At 42.2% G+C, this 26893-nt stretch overlaps 1 protein-coding gene across 1 annotated transcript in view; it reads right to left on the bottom strand.

The window, feature by feature from the left end:
* IQCK (IQ motif containing K) overlaps nucleotides 1-26893 on the bottom strand; it is a 130342-nt gene that overhangs the window by 89476 nt on the left and 13973 nt on the right. The window contains exons 5-6 of the mRNA XM_014587063.2: nucleotides 9994-10046; nucleotides 9790-9867 (exon numbers count right to left, since the gene is read on the bottom strand). Of these exons, the coding sequence (XP_014442549.1) occupies nucleotides 9790-9867; nucleotides 9994-10046 (131 nt within the window). The remainder of the gene's footprint in view (nucleotides 1-9789; nucleotides 9868-9993; nucleotides 10047-26893) is intronic.

Below are 26893 nucleotides of genomic sequence, written 5' to 3'. Positions count from 1 at the left end.
ATATATTTGAAACCATACTGCTTCTGTTGTTATAGAGTTATAAAATTATACAAAATTATAAGACATATCTTGAACATTATCTTTAAAATTCAGTATTTTGAAATTTTGAAAGTTGTTTATACACTGTCAAGAATTATGGAGTATGAGCTAAAATTTTTTGCTATGTAAAGTAAATGTTTGTGGAAAAATGTAAAAATAAATAAATGAAAGAGAAAAAAATAAATAAAATTAAGTAAAATAATTCTTTAAAAAAAGATGGGGTAGGGTCAACCGTGGTCAGCCATGTGGGAATTTCCAGCACCATGCTGGAAATTGGTGGTTAATGTGCTGGAAATTCCCACATGGCCGATCACAGTTCAAGTCCCAGACCTGGTGACTTGCTTTCTCACTTTCTCACTTTCTCTCTGGTCAAGTTAAAATAAATGAGTAAATAAAATCAAATAAATAACTCTCTGAAAAAAAAAAAAGATGGGGTAGAAAACACCCTTATCGAACTTAAATTAGAGCCTGTGATAGATTGCATTGTTCCAATCATTGCTCCTTTCCCTATAAGAGAATTGTGTACCCCTATCCTTTGCCATACATCTTGCAGTTCCTCCCTGTGGTAGGTATCAACTTCCCTGTAATACTGATATTGAAATTGACAATGTAATGTGAGCAAAAGTGATGTTTGCCATTGCATAGTTCAGCCAGGCTCTTCTCTCTCTGCTGTGACAGTGAGGGTTGGGCTACTCCTCTACTGTAGGTTCTAAAAGGTAAAAAGACATGGAGCAGAGCCAAAGCTAACACACCGCTAACATGTAACTGAGTGAGCAATAAGCCTATGGTGTTGTAAAAAACTGAGATTTGAGGGGCTATTTGTTACTGCAGCAGAACCTACAGAAAGGTGACTAATACAGAGTACTGAAGAGTAGCTAAGCAATACCATGTAGGAGAATATATTAAGCAGAATTCTTTCATTTGCTAGTATCAGAAATCTAACCCAAACTGGCTTAAACAAACCAAAAATGTGGAAGAGGTTTTTTTTTTAATTATTTATTATTATTATTAATTTGACTAGAGAGAGACAGAGACAGAGAGAAAGTGAGAGAGCAAGCTGACAGGTTCAGGACTTGAAGTATAGTCAGCCATGAGGGAGTTTAGCGCTTTAACTACCATGCCACCTGCCAGCCCCATGGGGGAGGTATTTATTGGTTTACTTAACTAAAAAGAGACAAAGATGGCTTTAAGCATGGCTGAACAGATGTTCAAAAGAAGGGAACCAGCAGTTAGCGTAATGGCTATGTCGCTGGACTCCCACGTAGTCAACCGTGGTTCGTGTCCCGGACCTGGTGGCTTAAAAAACTCACGCCGGGCGCGTGTGCGTGCATGCCCAAGATCCCGAGAGGAGAATGGAGGAGAAGGGATTGCGGCGTGACCGTCCCCCCTGGGGGGTGATTTCTCGCTTTCTGTCTCTATGTCTCTCTCTGTCTGGCTGGCGAGCGCACACGCCCTACAGTGAAAATCTCTCAAAAAGAAAAAAAAAAAAAGAACATTACAGGGACTCAGGCCCTAGAACCTCTCAGTTCTACTGGTATTTCAAGCACAGTCTCTTTAAGTGGTTGCCTTCAGTAGCTCAAGGCTTCTAACCTCAAAGATCCAAGTTTGATTTGAAATAGGGGTGAGGAACACATGAGGTTCTAGAACCAGAAGAAATGAACAGTTGCTGCAAGATTGGAGAACACAAATGTCCATTACAGAAAGCAAGACATTAGGATAAAAATATTGATAAATGGAATAAATACCATTTAGTTTTGTAACTGTTTATCACTCTTAAAGCAATTCTGTAGAGGGACCAGCAGTTGGTGAAATGGCTATGTTGCTAGACTCCCATGTAGTCTACCACAGTTCGAGTCCTGGACCCAGTGGCTTAAACTCATGCCAGGCATGTGTGTGTGTGTGCCCAAGATCCTGAGAGGAGAATGGAAGAGAAGAGATTGCAGCATGGCCATGCTCCCTGGGGGGCGTGATTTCTCACTTTCTGTCTGTCTCTCTCTTTCTGGTGAGCACACACACCCTATAGCAAAAACCTCTCCAAAAAAGAAAAAGAAATTATATATATAAAAAAGTAATTCTGTAGAAAATATGAAAGCTACAGGGCCAGTCCTAAAGCCTGTGGTTAAAGGACCTGGCTAACTAACCATGGTTCAAATGCCAGCCCCCTAGCAGCTTAAAAAACACACTAGGTGCATACACATGTATGCCTCGAATCCTGAAAGGTTAAAGAAATGGAGGAGAAGGAATTGCAGTGTGACCACATCCTATTGAAGGATGCTTTCTTCCTTTCCTTCCCTCCCTCTCTGTGTCTCTCTCTGATAAATACAAAACAATAATAAAAGAAGAAGAAAGAAAATATGAAAATTATATAAAATATAGGGAAGAAAATAAAAGTCACTTATGTTCCTGCCACTTGGAGTGAAGCATCTTTTTTCAGGTCTAGATGACTTAATTCCATGATGATCCTGAGTTTAAACATTTCCTTTCACTGTATAATTTATTTCAAAAGTATGGATATTTCACACATAGTAAATCTTAGTCATTTTTATAAACCTAAGAGTACTTTTTAAAGGGTTGTCAATGCTCCTAGCTACATAAATACACAGCAATAGAAAAAAATGTCATGGGAAAGAAATAGACAACTGGGAAGGGGTGGGCAGAGTGCAGAGTAAGGTAAATTATGGTTGAAAGTGGGGCAGAAGGGCCATCACTTATGTGATAAGCAGTAAGCAGCCGCCCGTGACGAATGAGCCCAACCTACCAGCTGTGGTCTAACAATGTCATTACACCGAGCACTGAAGGCAGCTGAGCTTGGTAGGATTTGTCTTCCCAAGAACATTAAAAGAAGACCCAAACTCACATTTTGGATGGCACTCCAGGCTGATAGGATTATTTGAGACAATAAATGTTAGCAAACAAACATAAGGAAGTTGCACATTACACAGGCTTGTATTCTAAAGTCAGAACACAAGATGAAAATCACATTTACTCAAAATTTCTACTTCAAGTCCCTTAAATTACCCATATAAAGACATGGCACCTTTCAGTCTCACACATCCTGTTTTCTGCCATTGTCAGGACTGATGACTTTATGTACCAGGTGACATAAGAGGCAGTGGAGCCAGATAGTTAACCATACTCTCAACAGCACAGACTTGAGACGGGTTGCCTGAGTTCAAATCCTGCCTCTGCCTCTGCTGTGTCCTGGCTTGTGCCCCTAGGCATAAATTTAACTTCTCTGGGCCTCAGTGAAATAATTGAGGCCAGGAAAGCTAGTGTTCACCAAATATCCACGTGTTCCCTTACATATTCCAGCCTCGTTTGCTGTTGGTTTGGGGCTCTGCTCAGTGAGGACTAGTGGGAAGTTAAAAATCTAGACTCAGATGGTTAAGAATCAGGGTACCTCCTCCATTCTTTTCTTCCTTAGTGTCAGGGGCCTCAAAGGTCCCATGTTCCAAATTATATAGCTAAAATGTATAAGAGGAACTCTGAGGTTATTGAAGCCATGTTCTTTAGAGCAGACCCAAGGCTCTGAACAGGTTAATACTCCTTCTCATTGTTGGGGGGAATGGATTTGGTGCTAGAGTGGGAAGGGAGGTAAGGAAATTGGTTGGTGAGTTGTGCACACTTAGAGCCAGGTCACGGGAAGGGACCAAGATGGCTCTAGTGTCTCCATACTGCTCACTTGGCCAGCACCTGCCACTCTCCATTGCCCCAGGGCCATTCCCTCCATGCCATGGGAATTTCCCAGCACGATCACATGAAAACTCGGTCCCCCCGCCCCCACCCCCACCACTGTCTGTCACTCCAGCCCTCTCCTAGGAGAACAGCCCCTGGCCTTCTTGGCTCACTGCCAGTCTAGAGATACTTCCTTGCCCACGGCACATCCACCATTCAATCAAGTGTTCATAAGGTCCTTTGAAAAATCTAATTTATTTCTTTTAATATTTTATTATGGAAAATTTCAAAGATATACAAAGGCAGATAGAAAAAAAATAAAACACACCTATGTCTCCATCCATCAGCTTCAATTACAGTATTCTCTATGTCAGCCATCTAATGGTAACTTCACACATAAATATTTTGGCGTGTTTCTCTAAAGAGTAATATTTTTTTCTTTATGAGAGGGAAATGAAAGAGAGAGAAACAGAGAAAGGTATTTTTGATGGCATCTTGCTGTGTCATGATCCTCCTGCTCCAGTCTCCCAATCAGCTAGGATCCCAGGCACATGCAACAGTGCCTAGTGTGCCCAGGTTGTCCTGGAAACCAAACCCAGGCCTCCTATGTGACTCCCAGCCCCTCAAATGGTAGTGGTACATTCTGTGTGCCACAGCAGATAGGGCTAGTAATAAATTATTTTTATCATGACTATAATATCATTGTTATCATCAGACTTTAAAATAATAATAATTCGGGACCAGCAGGTGGTATAATGGCTATGCCGCTGGACTCTGATGTAGTTGACTATGGTTAAAGTCCTGGACCTGGTGGCTTAAACTCACACCAGGCATGTGTGAGTGTGTGCCCAAGATCCCGAGAGGAGAAGGGAGGAGAAAGGATTGCAACGTGGCCATCCCCCATGGGGGGATTTCTCGTTTTCTGTCTCTCTGTCTCTCTCTGTCTTTCGGGTGAGCGCACACGCCCTATAGCAAAAAATAATAAATAAATAAATAATAATAATAATTCCACACTTCAACTATTAAGTGTTCAAATCTCTGTCTCCTAACTCTGTTTATATAGGTTTTTTCTTTGAATCAGGATCCAGTCTTGACTCTGAGATGGACACCACTGTAGTCAGTTTTTCTGAGTGTGGTACATGTTTCTTACTTTCCATGTGAGCACACAATGCAGTGTTAATAATTGGTTGTTAAAGCATTAACATAATTCAGAAACTATGGTAATTTCTGAGGAAATTGTAAGAAAAAAGTAACAATGCTTTCACTTGTACCTAAGCCCTTTGGGCCCAGTCTAATCCTTTGCTCTGTCAGCTTTGCCAGTCCTCAACCCCGATTTTACCATCTGTTCTCTCCACCCTCTTTGTAGGAATGTAGAGGGTGCGGGAGCCAATCATGTAAGCAGGCTGTTTATACGCACTACAAATTCAGGCCATCAGCTGAGACATCCCTATTTATCCCTAGCTGATTCCCTATGGTTTCACCATAGCAGCTGTCACAACCCACCTCGCTCCCCCACAAGCCTCCAGAACTTGCCTCAGTCTCCCTCTCAGCAGATGCCTTCACACCTACGTAAACAACCAGCATGACAGCACCCACATGAACTTCCTCGACTTGTCTCCTCTCCACCTCTAATTTTCTCTCACTTTTAGCTCTGTCCTCAGAGAATGAATATACACCTTCTTATATCTAGACATGTGCAGAGAGTCTTAGAAAAACATCAGAAAAGAAATTCACTAAAATGTCAGCAATGGTTATTTAGGAAACAGGCTCTTAAGTGATTTGTGCCCTTTTCTTTTGACTTTTCTGTTTTGTTTGAATTTTTTCATTGAGCGTGTATCATTTTTATAATACCATTTTTAAATGTCAATAATCCCCACTGATAGGTAGGTGATCCTTGGGAGCAAAGGGCCTTCAGTTTCCCTATAGTCTCTGTTATCCTTCATGGTAGACTGAGCCAGAACTGTGGCTGTGCTACCTGACAGTGGCAAAGGCACTTGGCATGTGTGATTAAGTTAAAGATCTTTCGTTTGGTGTTAAATTTGGCAGAGGGTTCATGTACTCACTGGAGAGAGACAGAGAAAGAGAGAGAAAGAGAAATGAGAGAGCCCCTGCCACCTCCCCCCCCTCCCGACACACACACACCTCCCACCACGGACATGGCCACACTTCAATCCCTTCTCTTCAGTCTCGCCCTACTTTTGGGATTTGGGGCATGCACATGAATGCACCCAGTGTGTTTCTCAAGCTGCAGGGTCTGAGACTTTAACCACACAGTCAGCCATGTGGAATCTAGCCACCCCAACTATCAACACCAAGTTAAGGATCTTGAGATGGAGGGAGAGTCCTGATTTATTCAGAGCATTCATGTAACCATGAATCTTTAAAAGTAAAATATGGGGCAAAAAAGAGTCAGGGACATGTCGGTAAGGGAGAGAATGAGAGAGACACAATGTGGCTCGCTTGGAACACGGAAGAAGGGGCCACGAGCTAAGAAATATGGGTAGTTTCTAGAAGCTGAAAAAGGCAAGAAAATGTATCTCCTCATAGAGTGTCCAGAAAAGAATACAGTTCTGGCAATTAGTCCAGTGAGATCTGTGTCAGGTTTCTGACCTCCAGAACTGTGGGATAATTATTTTGTGCTGTTTTAACATTACCGAGTTTGTGGTGATCCGTTACAGCAGCAATAGAAAAAGAATACGCATCTATTCCAATCCTCACTGGTCATTTCAAATCAGCTTATACTCTTCAGTAGAGACAATGACTTGCTTTGCAAACACAGCTTCAGGAGAAACAGTGGTCACCACTGCCCACCACATGACTTAGCGTAAGTGTCTATTTTGGCGAACTTCTGGAACCAACTCTGAGTGCCCTAAAGTTCAGCCCTTGTCTAGCTCGGCTTAATCCATCTGATGTAGGAATCTTGATTCCAAATCAACTTTCTCTCCACATCCCACTTCAAAGCTTCAGGCCAATGTTTCCAGTATGATATGCCAATAGCACCTTAATCACAGTGTGCCTCAGACATGAATCATCATCTTTACCCTTGGACCTACTTTTCTGGTTAGGTTTCTTGGCTTCCATTATGGCCCTCCCATTTACCCAGGAGCAAATCCTACCTTTTCAGATACACGCTTTCTCTATCGTTAAACTTATTCCATGTCATCCACCCATTACATGTCCTTCCTTTTCTATTTCCATCACCTTAGCTCAAGACCATAGCCTCAGAACAGGTATTCCCAACTGCAAGCTCTGCCCAATCTGACATATTCTGGACACTGTCTCAGAAATTATCTTGCCAAAACAGTCTGATGTTATGCTTCTGCTTTGAATGCTTTCTCTTGTTTATGGAATAATGCTCAGACTTTATACTTTTACTAAACATCATATTCTACCACCTAACCATCCTCCAGCCCTTATTTCCCATCCCATCCTTACATCATCATCACTCTCTGAGCCAGCTGTGCTGGTTTCAGCCTTGGCCTTGACTTGCCTTCTGCCATCTTTGATCTGTGGCTTAGGATGTCCTTTCCTGCTGTGTCTCTCTTCCTAACTCGATAGTGTGCACCAATGGCAATAACAGTCACTGTTTACCATTTAGTAACCACATGTTACTCTGGGTTGGACCTGTTCATGATTCCATCTGTAGGTATATTATTTTACTGCATCTTTACAACCACCATATTTACCAATGAGAAAAAGAAGACTCAGAGAGGAACCTGCTATATTACTTTAAGAATATGTTCATACATGGGCCAGCCCCATAGCCTACTGGTTAAGAGAGCTGGATCCCACATAGCTGACCACAATATGAATTCTGGGCCTGGTGGCTTGAGAAACATGCCAGGCACATGTGTGTGTATACCCAAAATCCTGATGGGATGGAGAAATAGACTAGATGGATGGATAAAGGGACTATGGCATGACCATGCCCCACTAGGGGGTGATTTCTCCTTCTCTTTCTCTCTCCCTGTCTCTCTCTAGCAAGTGCATGCACCCTCTGGCAATTAAAAAAAAAAGATATATGTGCACACAGTCTTTAACACTCTTCCCTTCATGAGGCACAGTCTAAATGTTCTTATTTTGAAATGTGGTACCTAAGTGATTTACTTCTACTAGAACATGGTGAAAATGAAGGGTTTTTTACTTCCAAATCTGAGTAGAAGGCACTGTGGCTTCCTCCTTGTGCATGAGTTTTTCACTCTAAAGGAGGCCACCCATCATGTTGTCAAGACACTAAAGTAGCCCATCGAAAGGCCTATGTGGGGAGAAACTGAGGTCTCCCACCAACACCCAGAACCATGTGTGTGAGCCATCTTGAAAGCAGAACCTCCAGCCCCAGTCAAACCTGCAGATGACTGCAGCCCCTGTGACATCTTAATGGTAACCACTTGGGAGACTATGAACCCAGCTAAGCTGGCACTTACTTGGTAGTTCCTGATCCACAGAAACCATAAGATAATATATGTTTACTGTTTTAAGCTATTGAATTTTGGGGTGATTTGTTGCACAAGTATAGATAAATAAAAATCTGTCCGAGGCCATATGATCAATGTGGTAGAATGGAGATTTGAGTATCAGATGGTCTGTCTCCAAAGCTCAGGCTCTTAACCTTAACCCAATACTGCCTGAAGTACTAGTCAGTCTCTACTTCAAAATTCACCTTCCTCCTGGGAACCAGCAGTTAGTGTAATGGCTATGTCGCTGGACTCCGACGTAGTCCACCGTGGTTTGCGTCCCGGATGCGGTGGCTTAAAACTCACGCCAGGCGCATGTGCGTGCGTGCCCAAGATCCCGAGAGGAGAATGGAGGAGAAGAAATTGCGGTGTGACCATACCCCCTGAGGGGGTGATTTCTCGCTTTCTGCCTCTGTGTCTCTCTCTGTCTGTCTGGCGAGCGCAAGCGCCCTATAGTGAAAAACCTCTCAAAAAAAAAATCATCTTCCTCCAGCATGTATTTTTAAGCATTATGCAAAATGCCCATCCAGCATGCTCCTGACCTCAGTAATCATCATCTGCCCACCTCACTTCATTGCTGATTTCCCGCCTCCAGGCTCTGAGCTTTACTGAAACTCCAGTGTTGTTGCAGAGTAAGTGCAATGACATGTATAAAAGCACTTAGTATAATGGCTCAATTATAATATTGGCCATCTCCTAGTCCCAGCACTTCTTCGGCACTGTGATGACTTCTCAATCCTGGCTGTAAATTGGAATCATCAAGAAAGCTTTAAAAGCAAATAAACAAAAAAGCCAATGACGCTTCAATTAAGATTTAAGATTCTTATTTAATAACTCTTGTGTGAAGCTGAGTATCGATATTTCCAAAGCTTCCCATGTGATTGTAAATTGCTCCCAGGATTGAATACTACTGGATTGGATCAGGAATTCTGACCAGGGGTGATCTTGTACTCTAACACCCAGATTTGGGGACATCTGCCAGTGTCTGAAAACATACTTGACTGTCACAGCTATTAAGGCTGGGGTCAGCAGCTGTGGTGACACAACAGTAACAACTGTAGGCGATACTACTGGCATCTAGTGCGTGGAGGCCAGAGATGGCTGCTAAACATCCTAAAGTGCACAGGTCAACTCCCCATGCACAGAATTTTCCCAGTCCTAAATGTCAATAGTGCCAAAGCTGAGAAAATCTGGATTAGATATTGTTTCCCAGCTCCCACCCTTGTTCCCCTTAAGAACTTTGGCTCCTATTTGTGTGTCTGACTCCTCCTGCTCAAAAGTACCCTCAGAAAGTATCCAGCCCCTAAGTTCTTGCTTCCTAATACCAAATCTGGGTCTAGCCTCAATGAAACAAGGGGTAGCAAACTGATCTGGACCAGACGGCCAGCCATGGGTTTGGATCCCAAGTCAAACTAAAATACACCAGGTGGGTTCATCCAAGATCATAAGTAGCTGAAAGAGCTTTGAGTACACTAAAAATAACCACAGACAAGAACCACAAATATAACCAGCCCAGGGTCCTAGTGAATCACAGAGATAGTCCTCTCAGATTGGAGAAAATAATCATTAACATAATCTTAAAATAAGGAATAAAATATTCAAGGCTTTGTGTCATACTTACTGATGCTTTAGTCTTTCTTCCACAAATGGAATGGAGAAGAATTCTGTGAATGGCTCTCCAAGCCTCTTTGGATTCTGGCTGGTCACATCACGTGTTTGATGAGAAAACGATAAGCAAGAATCAAGTCAGTTGTTGCTATTCTGCTTGCAAATTAATCCTACTGAATCCTTAGAATCGCTGAATATCCTAAGATATGACACTTACTTGTATAACCACTCTGTCAGAAAGTCACAGGCAATGAATTTGGTCCTTTTTCTCTAAAGAGAGAAGACAGAATTGAATTACTCTTACTTTGTCCACCTGTCTGAATAGGACAAAGGCAGGGAAGTTAACTGATTGCCTGTGTCAGATAAAACATGCACAAAACCTTATGAGATAGACATGGACATATCCTAGGGATTTCTTTTCTTTTCTTTTCTTTTCTTTTTTCCCTAACTTAAACGTCTAGTACAAATACTGGGGATTTTTTTTTTTTTTTTTTTTTTTTTTTTTTTTTTTTTTTTTTTTTTTTGAGGGGGAGAGACTTTTGCCTTAGGGCATGTGTGCTCATAGGAGAGAGACAGACACAGTGAGAAGGAAAGTGAGAAATCACCTCCTAGGGGGCTAGCCACTTGGCAATCCCTTCACTATTCTCCTCTTGGAATCCTGGGCACATGCACACATGAGCCTGGTGTGATTTTGAAGCCACTGGGTTCAGGACTTGAACCACAGTCAGCCATATGGGAGTCCGGTGATGTAACGACTATGCCACCTGCTGTTTCCAATATCCTAGGAATTCTTTCTCTTTTTTTTCAGAGAGATATTTTTGGTATAGGGCACGTGTGCTCACTCCACAGTCAGCCATATGGGAGTCCGGTGATGTAACGACTATGCCACCTGCTGTTTCCAATATCCTAGGAATTCTTTCTCTTTTTTTTCAGAGAGATATTTTTGGTATAGGGCACGTGTGCTCACTGAGAGAGAGAGGGACAGAAAGCGAGAAATCATCTCTCTGGGGGGATGGCCATGCCGCAATCTCTTCTCCTCCAGTCACCTCTCGGGATTTGGGGCATACACACACATGCACCAGCATGAGTTTCAAGCCACCAGGCCTGGGACTCGGACTACAGTCGACTACATGAGAGTCTACTGACATAATCATTATGGATCTGCTGGCCCCAATATCCTAGAGATTTCTAAGAAAGCTTGGGTTTCCAGAATTCTGCTGCCCCTAGTTCCATGAAGTTTTCTCCTACCTCTTCCAGTTGTTGTTGCTGTTGTTGTTGTTTTGGAGAGCTTTTTGCTATAGGGCTCATGCATTCGCCAGAAAGACAGAAGAGACAGAGAGAGAGCAAGTGAGAAATCACCCCCCGGGGGGATGGCCACGCTGCAATCCCTTCTCCTCCATTCTCCTCTCAGGATCTTGGGCAGGTACACATGCACATGTGCCCGGCGTGAGTTCAAGCCACTGGGTCCGGCATTCAAACCACAGTCAACTACATGGGAGTCCAGCGACATGGCCATTACGCCAACTGCAGGTCCCCTACCTCTTCCAGTTTGAAACACAGATGTGGGACTGCCATGAGGCCAAAAGTCATAGGCTTAGGATGGCTTAAAAAAAAAAAATGCCTGGCCCCTTGCTGACATCCTTAAGCCACTGAACCAGCTTGAGTCTGTCCAACCCTGGATAGCTTGATATGTAAGAAAAAATACACCTTGGGGCTAGCCAGTGGCATGATGGTTAAGGACACTGGACTCCTACATGGCTGACTGTGGTTTGAGTCCCAAACCTAGCAGCTTGCTCTCTCTCTCTCTCTCTGGCACACACGCTCTCGCTCTGTCCCTCTCTGGTCAAATTAAAATAAATAAATGAATAAAGAAATAAAACTGAATGAAATAATTTTTAAGAAAAGAAAAAACACACCTCGTTTTGTTTATTACCATAGTTACTGAGCTTCTATTACATACAATTGAACACAGTCCCTAGGACATAGCTAGTGTGATATTATGATATATATAAATAGATAGATACTTTTTCTATCCAAGGTTCATGGCTCATAATTATTTGGCCTTTTGTTTTTGGTTCCTGATGCTTCCCAAGACAGGCCATGCACTGGTCAAAACGACCCTCATTCCAGAAGGGTCCTTACCCGTATCAAGGAGAAAGGAATATAGCACAGAGACTGAGAAGAATCTGAGCAGACAGGCCATGCTGGTTCTCCTGCCAGGCTATTATAGCATTAGATCATATCCTTAGTGTCTGACCAGTCTGCACTGTCTGTGTTCCAATCATGCCTATGCAATGTCTCCACAAAAACCCTAAAGGGGACCAGCAGATGATGTAATGGTTACGTTGCTGGGCTCCCAAGCAGTCAACCACTGTTTGAGTCCTGCACCCAGTGGCTTACAACTCACACCAGGCACATGTGCGTGTGTGCCCAAAATCCTGAGAGAAGAATGGAGAAGGGATTGAAGTGTGGCCATCCCACCTAGAGGGTTATTTCTCACTTTCTGTCTTTCTGTCTCTTCAGTGAGTGCACGCACTCTATAACAAAAAAAAAAAAAAAGAGAAAGAAAGAAAGAAAAAGAAAAACAACCCAAATGATAGGGCTTGAAGGACTTCTGGACACACAGAGGCTTGCAGTAAAGTGAAAGAACTTATTCACATGCCGAGAGGGTGGTGCGCTCCAACCCCACAGGGCCAGAAATTCTGGCAATCAGGACCCTTGTAAACCTCACTCTACATACCTGCTCATTTGGATGTTTATCTTTTAAATTTCCTTTACAATAAATGGATAAACACAAGTGTTTCTCTGAGTTCTGTGAGCTATTCTAGCAATTACTGGGCCACTGGGGAAGTCATGACACATTTTTGCATAGAAAAATACATTGTGACTTTCCTGATGACCTTATAATTGAGCCTAAAGAGAGAGTTGTGTGACTCCCAGCTTGTTGCAGGTTGGTTACAAGTTCCAGAGGCCCAGACTCGCTCTGGTGTCTGAAGTCAGGGGACTGTATGGGACTGATCCCCCTCCTATGAGATCTGATACTGTCCCCAGGTGGGTAGTGCTAGAATTGAATTGGATTGGGGACAAGCAGGTGGCATAATGGTTAAGGCACTTGACTTTCACATAGCCGATGGTGGTTTGAGTCCTGGACCCGGAGGCTTGACTGATACTGGGCGCATCTGCATGCATGCCCAAAGAACTGAGAGGAGAATGGAGAAGGGATTGCAGTGTGGCTATTCCCTCTGAGAGTTGATTTCTTGCTTTCTCTCTGTCTTTCTGGTGAGTATAAGCACCCTATAGCAAAAACAAAAGAAAACAAAACAAACATCTCTCAAAAATACATACATAAACAAATAGAATTGAACTGGATTAGAGGACACTCAGCTGGGGTCTGCAGCTGAAGGATGTTTGGTGTGTAAGGAAAACTACGCATGTACAAGAGAAAGAGCACAGAAATCTTTATTGATTGTTGAATAAGAATGCAGGAGAAAACTGAGGGCTTTTAAATTCATAATTATTCATAATAGAGTGTGTACACATGAGAGAGAGAGTGCGCCTCCACAGGACTGGGTCACGCTATGACCCCCTTCCTCCTGTTCCTGAGCTGGCCAGGATCCTGGGCACTCATGCATACACCACACGCCACGCATCGGCAGGCTTTTCAGGCAGACAGGGTCGGGAACAGCGTGTGTGTGTTTTCCTGAAACAGCTAATAAGCCATAGGGGAAAATGTCCTGGAGTAAAGGAGGAGAAGGTTTTGCTGAGATGGGCAATGGATGGAGCACCAGGTATTCTGTCTTCCATTTCCACTTCAAGTCTCTTCTTATAACCCAAACAGAAGCAGTCAGACCTTCCAGAGAATTTATGGAAATGGAAACTGAGAGATAGCAGGTCTCTGCCTCTCCTTTTTCTCTTTCTTTTTCTTTTTTCTTTTTTGTGTGTGCCTGTTTGGCTGTTCTCCAGAGAGAGAGAGTAAAAAAGAGAGAATGAGAAAGCATGTTGCCAGGTCTGGGACCAAACTGCTGTCGACCAATGTGGGAGTCCAGTGTCTCAACCACCATGCCACCTGCTGGCCCCTCTGCCTCTCCTTTTAAGGTAACAGGGGCTTACATCCAAGTCAGCCTAGAAGTATGGGTTGCCATACAGAGAGAGCCTTCCCAAGAACAAAGGAAATACAAAGTATTATGGAAATTCTCTTTGTCCCTCTAGAGCCACGCTTCCCTTCCCCTGCTCTGTGCCTCAGAAGGATGACTTTATGGTTCACATCAATGTCCCCTACCCCCTAGTCGGGTCCAGCCAATGGGAGGTACCAGCAGATCAGAAAGAGAAAGAAGAGAAAGGGTGCTGTGGGTTGAACTGCACCCCGCCCCCAGATTCTTACGTTGATGTCCTAACTGCCAGTGCCATAGAATGTGACCTTATTTGGACAGAGGGCTGCTGCAGGTGTAATCAGTTAAGGCCAGCTCTGACCAAAAGACAAAGCATCTCCAATGAGCGTGAACACATCCAGGGAAAGAAAGACGTGCTGCTGCGTAGACCTTCACTGGGCGATTCCTAATGACATTGTTCTAGACCCCAGATCCAGCTGTGACTGAAGCCAAAATTCCGTGGGCTTTTCAGGTATATGAGCCACTATATTCCCTTTATGATTAAGTCAGTTTGTGCTGAGTTGTTTATTGCTTTTAACAGAAAAAGTCCTGACCACTGCTCCTTCTCCTCCGATCAGCTAGCTCCCATTTGTCCTTTGAGATGCCTTCAGGAAGACCTTCGAGCACTTTCACCCTCTTCAGTTTAGGGGAGGCTCTCCCCCAGTTTCCAGTGTCCTCCCCCACTTCCCCGTCACAGTATCTCAGACTGTAACATTACTGCTGGCCCACATGTCTGTGTCTCCTGCCAAAGCACAAACTGAGGATAAGGTGCAGGTCCTGTTTTCAATGTTATCAGCGCTGAGTAAATCAACAAATAAAGCAACATTTGTTTTATCTGTTCAGTTGCTAATGACAGAAAATGCCTCAAATTAGGTGATTTATAAAAATAGAAGTTTATTTATTTAGCTCACAGTTTGGAGGCTGAAGGTCCAGGAGCCACCCCTGGTGAGGGTCTTTTGTCTGTATCTCAACATGGCGGAAGGAAGGCGCGCATGGTCTGTGTTCCATGTGTGTCTCCTTCCTTATAAACCTGCCAGGAGTCAACCATGGGGGGCCCAGCCTGATGACCTTAATCAGAATCTCCTCCCCAAAGCACCACCTTCTGACACCATAATTCTACCAAGTTTTCACCCTCTTAATCCCCTTACAATGGCTCAACACATGAACTGCTGCAGGACATATTTAAAATGTAACACCATTCAACTCTTACTATCAAAGTAAGAAAGAACTCGTGTATAAAGATTCTGATAGTTCAAAGTAGAAAGTGCTGGGGCCAGCAGGTGGTGTGGTGGTGAGGCACTAGACTCCTACATGGCTGACAGCGATTCAAGTCCTGGAGGCTTGCTTTCTCACTTCGTCTTTCTCTCCCTCTCTGGCCAAATTAAAAAATAATAATAGTAAATAAAATAATTCTCATAGAGAAAGATAGCAAGTGAACAATAGAGAGGCAGGACGTTAGTGAGAAACATATGGCTTATTAACTGTTGATGATGACATGTATAGTATTCTCAACTGGATTGGTCTGAGAAGTATTTCATGATGGGCAAAGTATTTTTACAAGCAAAATGAGAAATAGCGATTGACTGTTTTAAAAAATAATTATAATAATAATAATAATGATTGGGGAAAACATAGAAAAGATATCGAATGTTGAAGCAGGAAGATTAATGTCTTTGTACTGACTGACTTGCATGGCTTTCCCTTTTGAGAAAGCAATGTAATACGCTGTAAAGTTATATGTAATCCAATGTAATATAAAGAAGATTATGATGATATTTTTTTTTCGTGTGCGCGCGTGCCCAAGATCCCAAGAGGAGAATGGAGAAAGGATTGCGGCATGGCAATCCTCCCGGGGGGTGATTTCTCACTTTCTGTCTCTCTCTGTCTTTCTGGCGAGTGTACGCACCCTTATAGCAAAAAACTCTCCAAAAAAAAAAAATTAAATTAAATTTTAAAATAAAATAAAATAATGATCTTTTTAAAAGAAGAAAGTGCTAATATAATTCTGGAAGACTGCTTTTCACTTCCAGCAATATTTTGTTATGAAAATTTTTTTCATCTTTTTTTTTTCCTTTCCTCTCCTTCACTTAGAAATGGTCAACTCAGCTTTATAATCCTTGATAAGGTTAAAAAGATTGCTGTGAAATTGATGTTCACCAAAAAGAAAAGTGCTCCTTAAGATTTTTTACTGAAAGCTTTATTACTGCTGTTAGTAAATAAAATACTGTGGTGCCTGAGTTGCTGAAAATTATTTGTCGTCTTTTACCTCTTTGCCGAGAGCCTTTAATGAAAAAGCTGAAACACTGCTGGCCAGGATAATAAAACCAAATGTATTAGACCATGGAATGGGGCCTTCTAAGCCCGCCTTAGCAAGAGAGGATTCCCTTCAGAAAGGCTTCTCTAATCAAAATAAGAAAATACTTGTACAACAATGCAAATATGTAACTAGCATGAGTTGCTGTTTAATAATGGAAACAATCGGCTATTGTAGGATGGCAGTGTCTCTCTCTTGTCTTACAAAAGATGCATTGTTCCCTTGGCATGTACTGTACCGTTTAGTGGTATAGATTTCTCCTATGAAGGGAATGCAGCTTGACTTACTCTATTAAACAGACTTTAAAAATAGCCAAATGGTCTGATGTATGAAGGTCATGCAGACAGATTTAATCACTTTTGATGCAAAGAAATAAAATGGAAGAAATTGTGTTTCCTTCTGTTCTGGGCAAGCATGAACGTGCCATGCATACCCAGACATGCGGAACAGTGGGGATATTGTTCAGCTGCTGTTTAGTTTAAGAATTATCTGTCGAGGAGCTGAAAGAGAGACGGAAAAGCAAATGAAAAGTTGTGGTGAGTGAAGAGATAAGAGAGGAAGCGAGAGAGAGGGGAAAAAAAGGAAAGAACAAGATTAAGAAAGTGTGTGCACCCAGGGTTTGTGTAATGTGGACAAACGCAGCGCGTCATTGATTGTCAAAGGATGAAAATGTGCAAGTTTGGGTAAACAGAGAAGCAGTTAAGGCAACTTCATACAGGTTAAAAAAAAAATTCTAAAATTAAAAGGAAGAAGACCAAGTGTCAAGGATAAGTCAGCATGTCATCATGAATCTGCAACTACTTTGAAATGCATCCCCAGAACAAGATGAATGCATAGAGGATGGACTGATGGATGGTGGACAGACATAATAAAGACAGACGTATAATAAAGCAAATAAAGCAAGTGGTAACTGCAGAATCTAGGTAGTGGAAATGTGCATATTAATGCTGAAATCCTTTCAGGTTTTCTATATGTTTAAACACTTTTTTAATATAAAATTGGTGGTTGAGGACAGCAGGTGGTATAGTTGCTGGACTCCCATATGGCAGACGGTAGTTCAAGTCCCAGACCTGGCAGCTTGAAATTCATGCCCTGTACATGCATGCCCAAAATCCTGAGAAGAAAGTGAAGCAGGGGGGATTGTGGCATGGCCATCCCCCTAGGGGAGGGTGATTTCTCTATTTGTCTCTCTCTGTCTCTCCAGCACACTCATGTGCCCTATAGCCAAGAAAAATAAAGAAAGAAAGAAAAGAGAAGAAAAAAAAGAAAAAAAGCTCTAAAAAAAGTTGAAGGCAAGGAATAGGGGAGGAGAACATTATCATTAAAGATCCCCATCTTAAAGAAAGGCAGAAAAAAGTTGTTTGTTTGTTTTAATTTCTTTCTTTCATGTGTAAGCAAGTGAGAGAGAAAAAGGGAGAGAGAAGCTGACCCCAGCAGGGGCTCAGCCTCAGCCAGCCCTGATCACAGGCTTACGGGCCCAGCCTGCACAGGGAGATCTCCAGGTGTGAACCCAGGTCCAGGCCGTATGGGTCCATCATGGGCTAGACCCCAAAACACTTTTGAAAAGTCACATTTTCTACCACGGGAGTTAGAGGTAAAGGGTGCTAAGGAAAACAAGAATCCCTCTGACGTGGCAGGACCAGGTCTCAGGAAGATGTGGACCACTGTCCACAGCTGTTCAGGACTCAGGAGAGGTGACAGTCATCAGTAACAGTCTGGTTCTCGTGTTGGGTGGCCCTCACCCATGGTCCTGGCTGCTGTCACTACTTGTTGCTTTTTTTTCTGGCTATTCTCACCTCACTGATTCTCTCTCCTCTCTGCTTTCAAGGTCTGCTAACTGCTGGCTCTCAAAGCCTCCTCCCTGCCTCTGGGGTCTCGCCCTTTCCACCTAACACTTTGGGCTGCCTACTCTCTGCGGTTGCACATCCCACTTCCCCAGGAGAGAATCTGATTTGGGCTGGTTGGATACTCTCTGGACAGACCATCCCGCTGGGCAAAACAACGGTCCCAGTCCATGTCACAGCCACTTAGAAACGGCTAGAGCAGCTGCCCAAGGACTTGCCACTGGATCTTGTTCCCGTCACTTGTGGCCAAAATGATAGAGACATGGACAAAGCAGGGACAAAGAGCTCAAGCTGTGGACGTGGCATGCACACGGAACATCAGATCCTCCTTTCCCACATAGGTATTCACCAGAGTAGATTTCAAAATATCTAATTATTCCCAGACATGACAAAACTCATCACTAACTTGGATCCTAGAAATGAGTGAACGCTTTGACTATAAGCAGATGCCAAAGCAGTCACCACAGAAAACAGGTGTTCGCATTTTTTTCACCTACATAAAATGATTCTGAGATCAAAATACACACTAATAACACAAAATATTGACCCAAACTTCCAGCCCAGACTGCATGGTTCTTTCTAAAAGTGTTCTTGATGAAATGGAATAATTCTAAAATAATTCTACCACACCTTTCCTGCCAGAATCTATTTTTTTCCACTCTTTAGAAATTTTTTTTTTTCAAACAAAAGCTAATGGTATTTCTCATTTTTCTTATGGGTCAAGGCCAGGAAATGGAGTTCTTTCCTCATGACCAGAGCCCTTGTACTTTTAAAAAGGTATTCAAGTATTTGATTAAAGAGAAGAAAACAACTATAATAAATGAGTATGAGATGGGCAAGGAATGTAAAAAGAAAAAAAGGGTTTGTTTTAATGAATTATTCATGGTAGCAAATTTAGTGTCATGACATCATCAAAAGACTTGTCCAGCATTAGAAATAGTTTCCTGATACCAACTATAGTTTACAATACTCTTCATTGTAATGGAATTTGATGAACAACGAAAGCCAACGGGGAAAATGTGCATAGGATAGGACAGGATAGGAAAAGACTCCACGTTTATTCCTTATTTCAGGTTGAGGTAAGATTTATTTCCAGCCATCATTTTACTCATGCATAAAAGCCCTGATTTCTTTTCAAATTAAGCAAGGCATACTGTTCCAATTTGGCCCTATTCAACATTTATTGATGACCTAGTATGTGTCAGGCCCTGGCTATACACTAGAGATAAAAAGAGTAAGATATGGTCTACTGTGCTTATAATTCAGTACAACCACCCCCTGACCGGTTAGCTGGGTAGTAGCCACCCTGGATACAAACAATTCACCCAACTCCAACTCTAGCTGTGAACTCTCATCTCCACCCAGGCCTACACCAATCTGCTCCCAATTTATTTGCTCACTAATCAAGAATGGGCATGTGACCCATTTCAGAGGATGTGAGGCAGATGTGCTGGGACTTCTGGGAGATTACTTCCTTTGCTTTTCCCGAAAAGCTTGCCAATGCCCTCCTTCTGGTTGACACCGGAGAAGGATGGAAAGCCTAGGCCTGTGGCTGTGGCTGTTTTGCCACTCTGAGGGAAGCCAGCCTAAGGGTAAGACTGACTCTAAAAGAGGCCAAGCAGAAAGGCAGAAGAAACCAGTCCTCCGCAATTTTATCACTCCTGAATTAAAACACCCTGAAAGCCTCTCTCTGCCACAGGGCCGTCTAGTTTCCTGTGCCAGTGAGTTCCCTGATAATTTCAGCCAGCTTTCTGCTGGTTGTCACCTAATAGTTCTAACTAAGATGGCTGCCCAGTGCCCCTTCCATCTTCACTTAGTAACAGCCCCCTGAACTCCTGTGGGGGGTCCAGTCTTCCCGACCCTAAATCTGTGTGCCGTGGGCAGGGATGCTCCCCCTGCCTACAGCCCACTCCATCCCCTAGTCCCAGGGACGGATTCTGAAGTAGGTCATTGACCTGGGTTGGTTCAGTCGGAGAGAAACTAAACTCTAGGAGAGACTTTCTCTCTGTGTGTGCCACACTTGAGCCTTACAAGACAAAGGCTGGTGACACTGAGTGGTGGAGCCTGCCCAGAGGAAACAAGTCAAGAGACGGAGAGAGAACTGAGCTGTAAAGACCCATCTTAGAGCTGTGCCAGAAGATCCACCTCACCCCCACCCCCGCCCTAGTGGTCCTCTCATCTCCATTAAAAAACAAACAAGCAAACAAAAAACCTTTTTTCCTTAAATCTGTTTGAATAGAGTTTTCTGTCATTTGCAGGACCTGGCTGGCCCCAATGAGTTCACTGCAACAAACAGAATCTTAGCTCTGCATATGAAACACTCCCCAGCTGAAACAAACTCATGTGAGTTTGCACCACTTTTTACTGCTAATGATATAAAGCTTTTATCAAAAATTGCTTACAGTAAAAATCATTAACTTTCTCCTGAGTGCTCAAAATAATTTTAGAGATGCACTGAAAAGAATTTCCAAGTGAAGTTCTCAGCACAGCCCCTACGCCAGCTCTGTTTAATATAGCAGTCAATTAAGTTCAAATTAAATTCTGATCTCTCGTGTTCCAATTAAGCTAATCCAAAGCCATGGCTGGATGTCAGGGGATCGCTTAAGAACATCAACTCAACTGTAACGTTTAATATTTATGGTGATATTTACATGTCTCAAACTTAATTTGTTCCAGTGAAACACTACCCAATTTGTGGTTGAACAGGAACGATACCCTGGCCTTTTAACCAAACTTCAGTCTAAGGAGAACTCCATTTTAACAATGGTACTGTTGATTTGCTTCCTTTCAATCTTTTTCCCCTTTGAAAGTACAGACTCTGGCCAGCCCAGAGGCACCACAGAAGATCAGGAAGGCCATTATCAATGCAGATTCAGTAGAAGGCAAGTCAGCATAAAATCTTTATCCCCACAAAAACTCCATTCTCAGGATCAAATTACTTGCAAACCTAGCTTTATAGTCATACCTCCAAGAAACCAGAGAGTCTGGAGCATTTCCTTCAAGGTGTGCTCTCTGCTCAAGGAAGGTATACCAAAAACTGTGTAAAAGAAAGCTCTGGCAGAGGCCCCATGACATGCCTATCCTGATTCCTCTCACTCTTCCTGACATGTTAGCAAGGTTAAAGGCACCCCTGAAGGAGGTCAAACTGAGCCAAAAACTCAGGTGAAAATAGCTCCAGTCTATGTTTTTTTTATTTTACTTCTCTAAAAAACTATTTGTTTTATTTAATCTTTTATTATTATTATTATTAATTTGACCAAAGAAAGACAGAGAGGGAGAGAGAAAGGGAAAGTGAGAAAGCAGCTTGGGACCAAACCATAGTTGGCCATGCAGGAGTCCAACACCTTAACCACCATTCCACCTGCCGGCCACTGAATTCTATGCTTAATCATTAAGTTTGCTTTATACTGCCTTTCATATAATAGCTATGACTAAAGAAATCTGGAGAGTTCCAGGACTTCAAAACAGGGATCAGGGTGCAGGCATGGTGGCACACTGGTAAAGACACTGCTGCTTGGCAGGCTGATGCCATGTGGGGGCCTAGGTTTGATTCCCAGGCCACTCTAAAAGCCAAGCAAGGTTATGAATGCCTATAGTCCCAGCCATTTGGAAGGCTGAGGCAGGAAGATCTTGACAGATCAAGACCTGGTCTTAGAAACAAACAAAAGGCCCTGTGAGGGTCAGCAAACTTTTCTTAAAGGACCATATAGCAACCACTTTCAGCTTATATCAGATACTGAACTCTGCCATTATAGTAAACAACTGTCACAGACAATATTTAGAAAAGTGGGCATAGCCATGTGCCAATAGCATTCATTTATAGGGGCCAGACAGTGATGCAGAAGTAGTACAACTGAACCCACGTGGGAAGGTTCCTGGTTTTCACCCGAGGCCTCCCTATACGTGCTGGGCACACACATGCTTGTGATCCAGGCTGGCTGAGCCTACGGTAGATTGTGGCATGAAGGCCCTAATGAGGGTGTTGTTCTGTCTCTGTATCTCATGTAATAAACAAAACTTAAGAAAAAAATTATTTACTAAAACAGATAGTTTGTGCCATGGACTGTAGTTTGCATACCTCCTGCTTCAGAACATAGTTAACATTATTAAGTGACAGATGATCTTTCATGTGAAAGCATGGAAAAATCCATAGGATTTGATTTTTGACATAGAAGTTTGATTTTAAGAAAGCTCAATTTCAGGTCAGCTGGGTGTATGGTGGTCAAAGCAGCTGGATCCCAAATGACTGACCGCATGGTTCGAGTCCCATACCCTAAAAGTTGGAAAAACATAATGGGTGCATGTGTGTGCCCAGAATCCCCAAAAGAGGGAAAAATGGAGGCAAAGGAATGCAATGTGACCATTCCTTATGCAGACATGAAGGGTACTTTCTCATATTCTCTCTCTCCAGTGAGTACACATGCCCTCTGGCAAAATTTTTTTTAAAAAAGAAAGTTCCATTGCACTTCTCTTTTGTATTTCCTATATAACCCTTTATTATTCCAAGGAGTTAAGAGTTGAAACATCCTCTGTGTGTTTCATCTTTTGGGATTAGTTTGTGACTTGGGTTTTCCTGTTCCTAAAAAGTAGCAGGAGAAAGGCAGTTCTCTAAATAATCAGGAGGGTCAATGGTTTTATTACAAGATAAGTTCTCTGGAAAACAAACAAACAAAAACTATTGAACCCCATTTTCTTTTCTTTCTTAATGTCTTCCATTCTTTAGATATAAATACTCAAGAGAAGACTGAGATAAATTTCAGGTTTGGTGTGTTTGTTTGGACTTTGGTTGTAAGCTATAAGCTCCTTAACCCTTAGAGATGTTGTATTGCATTCTCAAGTTCTGAGCTTATCATTATTTCTAAGAGTTATGTTTTGACTTTTACTAATATATGCTGGTTTTTTGTTTTTGCTTTTTAGGCGCTAATATTTTTAGCATGATTGGTGGAGTCCATCCTTGGCTTGTAATATCCAGAAAGTTAGTAATGGGGATGCCCTCTTCCATTCATTTGTGCAACAAATGGTCAGAAGGGGCCATGGGAGAATAACATTCCTTTTAAAGATTTGCTGTTTCCTAAGCATACTGCAAATAGTGCTACAGTTAATGTGGACTGAGTGTTTCCTATGTGCCAGGAACCCTTTTAAACTTATTTTAAATACATCCTCACAACAACTATATGTTACTTTAGGTACTACTTATTATTCCCATTTTGAAGATGAGTAAACAGGGACACAGAGAAGTTAAATTCCTTGGCCGAAGTGACTTACTAGTAAATAGAAGAATAGGAATTTGAACCCAGATGGTGGATGCCAGAGCTGGTCCTTTCACACATTAAGTCATTTTATCCTTCCAGTATTCTTGCTTGTGGCTTACAAATGAGGTGGGGAGAAAGCTGCAGACAAATTATTTCCTCCTAGTTACCAGGCTAGAGCCTGAAGTCAAACCTGCCATTTGTAGCCAAATCCATGTACTTTTTTCTTTTCCTTTTTTTTTTTTTAATGCTTATTTACTTCTTCCATGAGAGAGAGAAAGAGACATGGGCACTTTCTGCCAGCCAGATTATGGGCATGCATGTGCCTGGCATGCTCAAGGAGGTCCTGAGATGCAAACCCAGGACTTTTTCCATGAGTGTCCAGTTGCAGTCCACTGTGTCACCAAATGCATGTTATTTCTAATGCAGTGTATGAAGTAAATTGCAAAAAGGACCACCATTCTCCACCCTCTCTGTAGCCATATCCTCTGCAATAGGATTACACAGTTCTTCTCATTGGGAGATGAAATCTGTTTCTTAACTCCTTGAATCTGGGCTGGCCTTGTGATTTGCTTTGGCCAATATAATATGTGAAAGTGACACTATGCTCAGTCTAAACCTCAGGTTTAAGAGACAATGAGGGCATCCACTCAAATCCTAGCAACCCTGCCAGGCTGACCTATAAACAACCTAGGGTTAATCTGATGAAGGATGAGAGACCAAGTAGAACAGGCCCATGCAAGCTGAGGTCATCTTAGACCATGTAGCACCCACCATATCTGATGGTTGACCGCAGACATGAATGAACCAAACCAAGGCCAGAACTTCCCAGCTAAGTCTGGCCCAGATTGCTGACGTATAAAATAACGACTTAAATAAATGGTTGTCATTTTAAGCCACTAACTTTTGAGCAAATGTCAACTGATGCAGTATACAATAACTGAAATGCAATTTATGACCAAATAATAATGTTCCCTCTATTTGGCGGTCAGTCAAGACTGCTCCCACAGCCATCTGGCACAAAGCCATGTCCCCAAAAGCAAGAGGACAAAGCTTCAGACCAGAGAAGGAAAATCCTGCCATAAAGCCACTGCCCTTTATTTTGTAAGAGAACCATGGGGTCACCCTCAGGTCAGAGCCTGTTGACTTTCTTTTTAAAGCCTTGTCCTTTGAGGATGACTTTGATTTTTAGAAACAAAAGCAATTTCTAGTTAAGTTTGGGCAATGAAGTGATCAATGGTCTTCTGTTAAAAATACAAAAAAGCATGACTATAAAATTAAAATAAGATTTTCTTTCATGGTTTACAAACTGGATCTGACAGCAATTCTAAAAGTCACAATGGGAAATATTTTCAGCAGCAACAGTCTTATCACCATGAAGCATAAGAGGAAAAAGTGTTGGGCTCTGGAGCCAGACTCCAGGTTCAAACCCTGACTCCTCCTCTTAGCTGCCACATGAACTTCAGTACCATTCTGGGTTTCAGTTTGCTCAATCACAAAAGGGGGGAGATAAAAATACTCACTTTCAGGGTTATCGTGATGATTAAATAAAATGACAGTGAGAAATAATGTCTGGCTTATAGGGAGTACTTTACAAATGATAGTCATTTGAAAAATTAAAACTACTGACGGTACATATGTCATCATAAATAAGCCCTTGCTTTGAGCCATTTTGCATATTTAGGTGTCAAATTCCAAAATGTGAAATTGGTATTTTCTGTCTGAATGCATTTAAGTGGGAAAATATTCAATCAAATATAATAAGGCCACAAAAACACCCCCACAAAAACCAGTTTTCTCCACTTACAGGTATCTACCCAGAAAAAATGAAAACATATGATCACAAAGACTTGTATGCAAATTTCACAGCAAGAATATTTATTATAGCCAAAGTGTGGAAATCCCAAAATGAAATGGGGTATGTCATCCAAAGGAGTATTTTCAGTAACAAAAATGAAGTACTATACCTACTACAATAGGGAACCTCAGAAACATTGTACTAAGTGAAATAAAGCAGATAGAAAAGATCTCATATCATGTGATCCCATCTCTATGAAATGTTAAAAAAGGTAAATCTACAGATAGAATTAGTGGTTGCCTAGGATTGAGGGCAGGAATGGACAGTGATTACAAAAGGGCATGTGTGATCTCTCCAGAGTGCTGGAACTGCTCCAAAATTAATAGTGGTGATAGCTGCACAACTGTGCAAATTTGCTCCACTGAAAATAAGTAGATTCTTTAAATCTTCTTTTAAAAATTATAAAACATACAAGGTAAAATTTACCAACTTAACTTTGTTTTGTTTTTAGTTTTTACTATAGGCCACATGCTCACCAGAGAGAAAGACACAGAGAAAGTAAGAAATCACCTCCCAGGAGGGATGGCCTCACTGCAATGCCTTCTTTCTCAGTCTCCCCGTGAGATTTTTGGCACATGTGTACATGCACCTGGTGTGACTTTCCAAAACAGCGCAGTTGGCCATGTGCGATCCAGCACCTTAAACTCCACGCCACCTGCTGGCCCTCATCTTAACCATTTTTAAAAGTACGGTTCAGTGGTGTTAAATAAATCGCACTGCTGTACAGCCAATTTCCAGAACTCTTTTCAGCTTGTACAAGTGAGACATGTTAAGAACTCCCTATTCTCTTCCCCCACCCCTTGGCAGCTACCTTTCTAGTTTCCATCCCCATGATTCTGACTACTCCAGGTACTTTGACTAAATGAATCATAAAGATTTGTATTTTTGTGTCTGACTTATTTCACTTAGCATAACATCTTCAAAGTGCATCCACGCTGTACCATGTATCAGAATTTCCTCCCTTTTCAAGGCTCAATAATATTTCACTGAACATTCTTTATTGTACATATAATCATGTACTGCGTAATGATGTTTGCGTCAACAACAGAGAGAGAAAGTAAGAAAGCATCCCCCTAGGGGCATGGCCACATCACGATCCCTTATTATCCATTCTTGTCTTGGGATTTTGGACATGCATGTGATTTTCAAACTGCTGGTACAAGACTTGAACCATGCAGCTAGCCATGTGGGATCCAGTTGCCCCAACCACTTTACCACTGACTGATCTGATTTCCCAAGGGAAAAATCTATATTCTTCACTGGCCTACATGATATTGATGTTGAGCTGACCTGGCAAACCTCACCTCCCATCTCTTCTGGTTACCTGCTGCAGCCATACTGGCCTCCTTGTCTCTGGAATGGGCCACTGAATATGGCAGTACTGGATCATTAAGTGAACTGGAAAGAAGTTGTACCAAGGGAATTTCATACCAGAGAGCCACATTAAAGAGAGAATGGATGGTGACAAAATGGACAGGAGATGGCTTACTCAGTATGTCAGTGAAAGTGAGGTAGAGAAAGAAAAATTAACCTAGCTGGGGCAGCAGGGTCAAAAATATGGGCTTGAAAAATATTATCTATAACTTCTAGTTTTCCTGATTCCAAAAATAATTAATCTTTATTTTTAAAGTTTCAAACATTACTTAAATAGGCGGCGGGTGGAGGGGTCCTGCGCCGGCCCACGCGGGCCTGGCTGCGGGCCCC

This window comes from Tupaia chinensis, unplaced genomic scaffold (assembly GCF_000334495.1).
Source record: "Tupaia chinensis unplaced genomic scaffold, TupChi_1.0 Scaffold000182_1, whole genome shotgun sequence".
Lineage (NCBI taxonomy): Eukaryota > Metazoa > Chordata > Mammalia > Scandentia > Tupaiidae > Tupaia > Tupaia belangeri.
This window is presented reverse-complemented; position numbering and strand designations above follow the sequence as displayed.